Consider the following 3,581-nt stretch of genomic DNA (forward strand, 5'->3'; position numbering starts at 1 on the left):
CTGAGGTGGTGAAAACTAATATTTAATTTTCAGGACAATACAGCAGATGATGATGTCAATATAATGTGAATAACTGTGATGTGAATTACTGTCTGCGCATGCGTAACCATTTCCCTTTTCAGGATTTATGATATAGTTTGGAAACAGCTTTATTAAAGGTTTCAAGTGACTTGTTGATGGCAGATCATTTAAGGAAGATTTCAAAGCTGGGATGTTTTGTGTCACAGAAAGAACTAGAGATGGTTGTTCTGTTTTATTGTTTTTAATGATTTTTAATTATATTTTTTGCTTTCTGTGGGGCGCTTTGTGATGTTTGTGTCTGTGAAGGGGGCTATAGAAATGAAATTTAATTACTAACTTGCTTACTTAGTTACGTGTTAGGCCTGAAGGTGGCAGCAGAGAGATACATTGTGGTTAATTGAAATGATGATGTGTGGCTGTTGTATTGTTATTGTTGTAATGATTATAAGATGTTTAGATGAATGTCTGGGAGGTATCACATTGAAATTGTAGATTCGTTGGTTAATTGACACCACTAAGGGGGTCTGTGGAGATAGTCTAGCAGATTTTCCTAAGTGGTTGGTAAATATGGTGAGTATGGAATTATAAAATAGCTTTATTGCTGACACGAACACTGACACTACTGGGTCAGTTACAAAGGCTGTTAAAAGTCTTAGGAAATTGTCTGTGAAGATGGTTTATTAACGTTTTCGGAGGTTGTAATAATGTGATGTCTACCGTGGTAAGGCATTTAGTCATGGTGGTKATAATACTGGGTTTTTGTTGTTTTTGTGGCATTCCTGTGGCTAGGATATTATGTGTAAAGGCCATCTCACAGACTGTACAGAATACCTTTAATCAACATCGAAATATCGAATATCAAATGGTACAGACATCTGACGCCAGCCCAACGCCTCAACTTGCATATCTCTACGGTGAAGATGATTAATGTGTGAAATCTCCACGAAGGCCCTGGTAATGATGATTCTAGCTGACATATTTGAATAGAAAGTCAATACTGACATAGTTACAATCACTTAGTCGGACATGAAAATATAGTTTAGGGTGTTGAGATGAGATGTCGTCAATAAAATGTTTTCTGATTTCCATTTGTTTTTCATTATTAAGTCTGTTTAGGGAAGTCACACTAAGCAGGTATGATTTGTTATGCTTAAAAATTATTAATGAACTGGTTGTTGGTTTTTATTTTTTAATTTTTTGATATTTTCATATTGTAATAAGTTGCAGGTTATTAACCAGGTCAGTTTGATGCTGAGGACGAGATGGAACAGTGCTGAGAACTGTTTCCAATGGCGAGCTATGTGCTAGAAACCTCTGGCTCCGACTTATGATTATTATCATAATAATAACTGACCTGGTTGACATTTTTATATTTTTATATTTTGATTGGGGTGGGATAAATGAATGATATTACTAAATTTCAGGACTGGGATGTTAGAAATTTTCCACGTTGTGCTGTATCGCTTAGAGTAAGTTACATACACATTTGTGCCTTAGTGCGAACATATAGATTATAAATTTCTTATTTTATTTCACATGTTTGAACATGTGAAAAGGGGGATTGAAGAAATTTATAGTTAGGGCTTAGTACTGAGTACATACAACACCAGAGTATTAGGGTTTCCTATTTTATAATACCTTTATAATGTTTGTTATATTTCTTACAATGTGTTAATTGAAATAGGGTAGATACATGTCCGAATAATTAACAACACATAATTAAAGCCGTGTTAACATTAGATTGAGGGTTGTTTGTATGAATGCCTGTGATTCAGCTGTAGGCCAGCAGGRGGCGAACTCAGGCATTGAAGATCCTGTATATATACTGGTCCAGTTCCTGTTTCACCCCCAGTGTGGTTTCGGCTGTCATTCTGGTGGCAATAAACCTCACTCCGGAATTCTGGTGTTTTATGGCATTTATTTCTTATCACAGATCATTTTATTTAACACTGGTGTTTTCATCTGACTTCAGCCGTTATTGAACACGTATTTTCTTACAGCAGGATAGATTTTTTTCACAGGGTTGCGTCGGGTGGGGTCAGAGGAGAATTTAATTTTTCTTTGTTAAAAGCAGAACTTTGTCTTCTCATTTCTGTGCTCAATAAGATCAAGACCAGCTGCTCGTCAAAGCTGTGCATCGTGCTAGCTTAACAAACACCTTCTGTGAACGGAGTTCTGACCAGTCACATTTATATACAGTACAGCCAGTTCTGCAAGTGTCATTAAAATACATTCAGTAATTCATGAGATATTTTGCTAACAAGAAACAGACAAACACAGCCACGAGAAGGAAAAACACGATCACTCCCAAAACGGCCTCACAGCGTGACACTAACAAATCCTTGTTCCTAGAAAAGTCGACCTGGAGGGAAACGGATGACTTGCTGCAGTCGGACAAAGTTTTTATTCTCCCTCAGCTTTTAGTTGAAGTTGAACTGACTGAAAACGATTCATATTTGATTTTTATAACATTTGAAAAACAAGTGTTTTACATGGATACATTAGAAAGATGCACAGGTGAAGACTTTTCTGTTTTTCATTCACCTGCAGTTTATGTTGCTTCATTATGGTTTAACACACAGCAGCCGTTGGGTCAGTGGAAAAGTACATTTGAAGACGAGCCTTTATCTTTGTTTTTTTTTTTCTTCTCTGTTCACTAAACTTCTAATCTAATTTTTTTGTCTGTGTCATTTCAGAGTGAAGTTGTCAGTTTGATGCAGTCATGTGGTAAAACCCAGAGACAGATTGAAACCTGGTTCAGACTCCGCAGGAACCAGGACCGACCCTGTCAAACCAAGAAGTTTGCTGAAGCTGCGTGAGGGTTTATTTCTGAAGTTTTGCATGTATGTTTCACAATAAGAGTCTAATTAAACTCCTTTTTATTTGGTGATTTTTTTTTACAGTTGGAGGTTTTTTTTCTACCTCACAGCCTTTGTGGCTGGATTGACCTGTTTAATTGATGTGAGTATGCCTTAAAAAATGTTTTAAAACAAAGCACCTTAACGGGATCCATGATTAGTTGTAACATTGGACTTTAATACAGTTTTTCTCAGTTGCTAAAACACATTTCTTGAAACCATCCATCCATTTCTCTAATCTGTAAACACAAAACCCAATTTTCAAACTACTTTCACAGAACCTCTGACCCAGCAAAACCGAACTCTAGCTTCAAAATAGTTCAAACTTTTCTCAAAACTGAACAATGTTGTTGTAATGGAACTAATACTTTTATGTTTAAGTCAATAATTCATGACATCCTTTAATGACCTAGATTTTCATGACATGCTGTTCATCTGCAGATAGAATGATTAAAGTCAGAACAAGATTTATTGCAACAACAGGAAACACAGAGAACAACCTGCCCTGTCTCTGTGCCTCTGTGCCTCGATACAAGGTCAATGGAAAACACGAAGATAAACACAAGTGATATCTAATGGTGCGTTCACACTGAACGCGATTTCAGCRTCAGGAGCAGCAGGTTTACATGCAAAGTCTATGGTGGACGCGCTTCAATCAGCGTCAGGAAGTGCTGCGGCGCCTCAAGCGCGATTAGAGCAGCG

General features: G+C 37.0%; 1 protein-coding gene across 4 annotated transcripts in view; it reads left to right on the forward strand.

Annotated features, from left to right (window-relative positions):
* The window catches only part of LOC106524910 (ceramide synthase 2), a 14,436-nt gene that overhangs the window by 5,317 nt on the left and 5,538 nt on the right, over nt 1-3,581 (forward strand). For 3 of the 4 annotated variants that reach the window (XM_014018942.1, XM_014018943.1, XM_014018941.1), the window contains exons 4-5: nt 2,718-2,836; nt 2,925-2,982. In XM_014018942.1, coding sequence (XP_013874396.1) covers nt 2,718-2,836; nt 2,925-2,982 — 177 coding nt within the window. Of the gene's footprint in view, nt 1-1,696; nt 1,925-2,717; nt 2,837-2,924; nt 2,983-3,581 lie in introns of those variants that run through there. The other variant, XM_014018944.1, reaches the window with a different exon arrangement.

The sequence above is a fragment of the Austrofundulus limnaeus genome, unplaced genomic scaffold (assembly GCF_001266775.1).
Source record: "Austrofundulus limnaeus strain Quisiro unplaced genomic scaffold, Austrofundulus_limnaeus-1.0 Scaffold206, whole genome shotgun sequence".
NCBI lineage: Eukaryota > Metazoa > Chordata > Actinopteri > Cyprinodontiformes > Rivulidae > Austrofundulus > Austrofundulus limnaeus.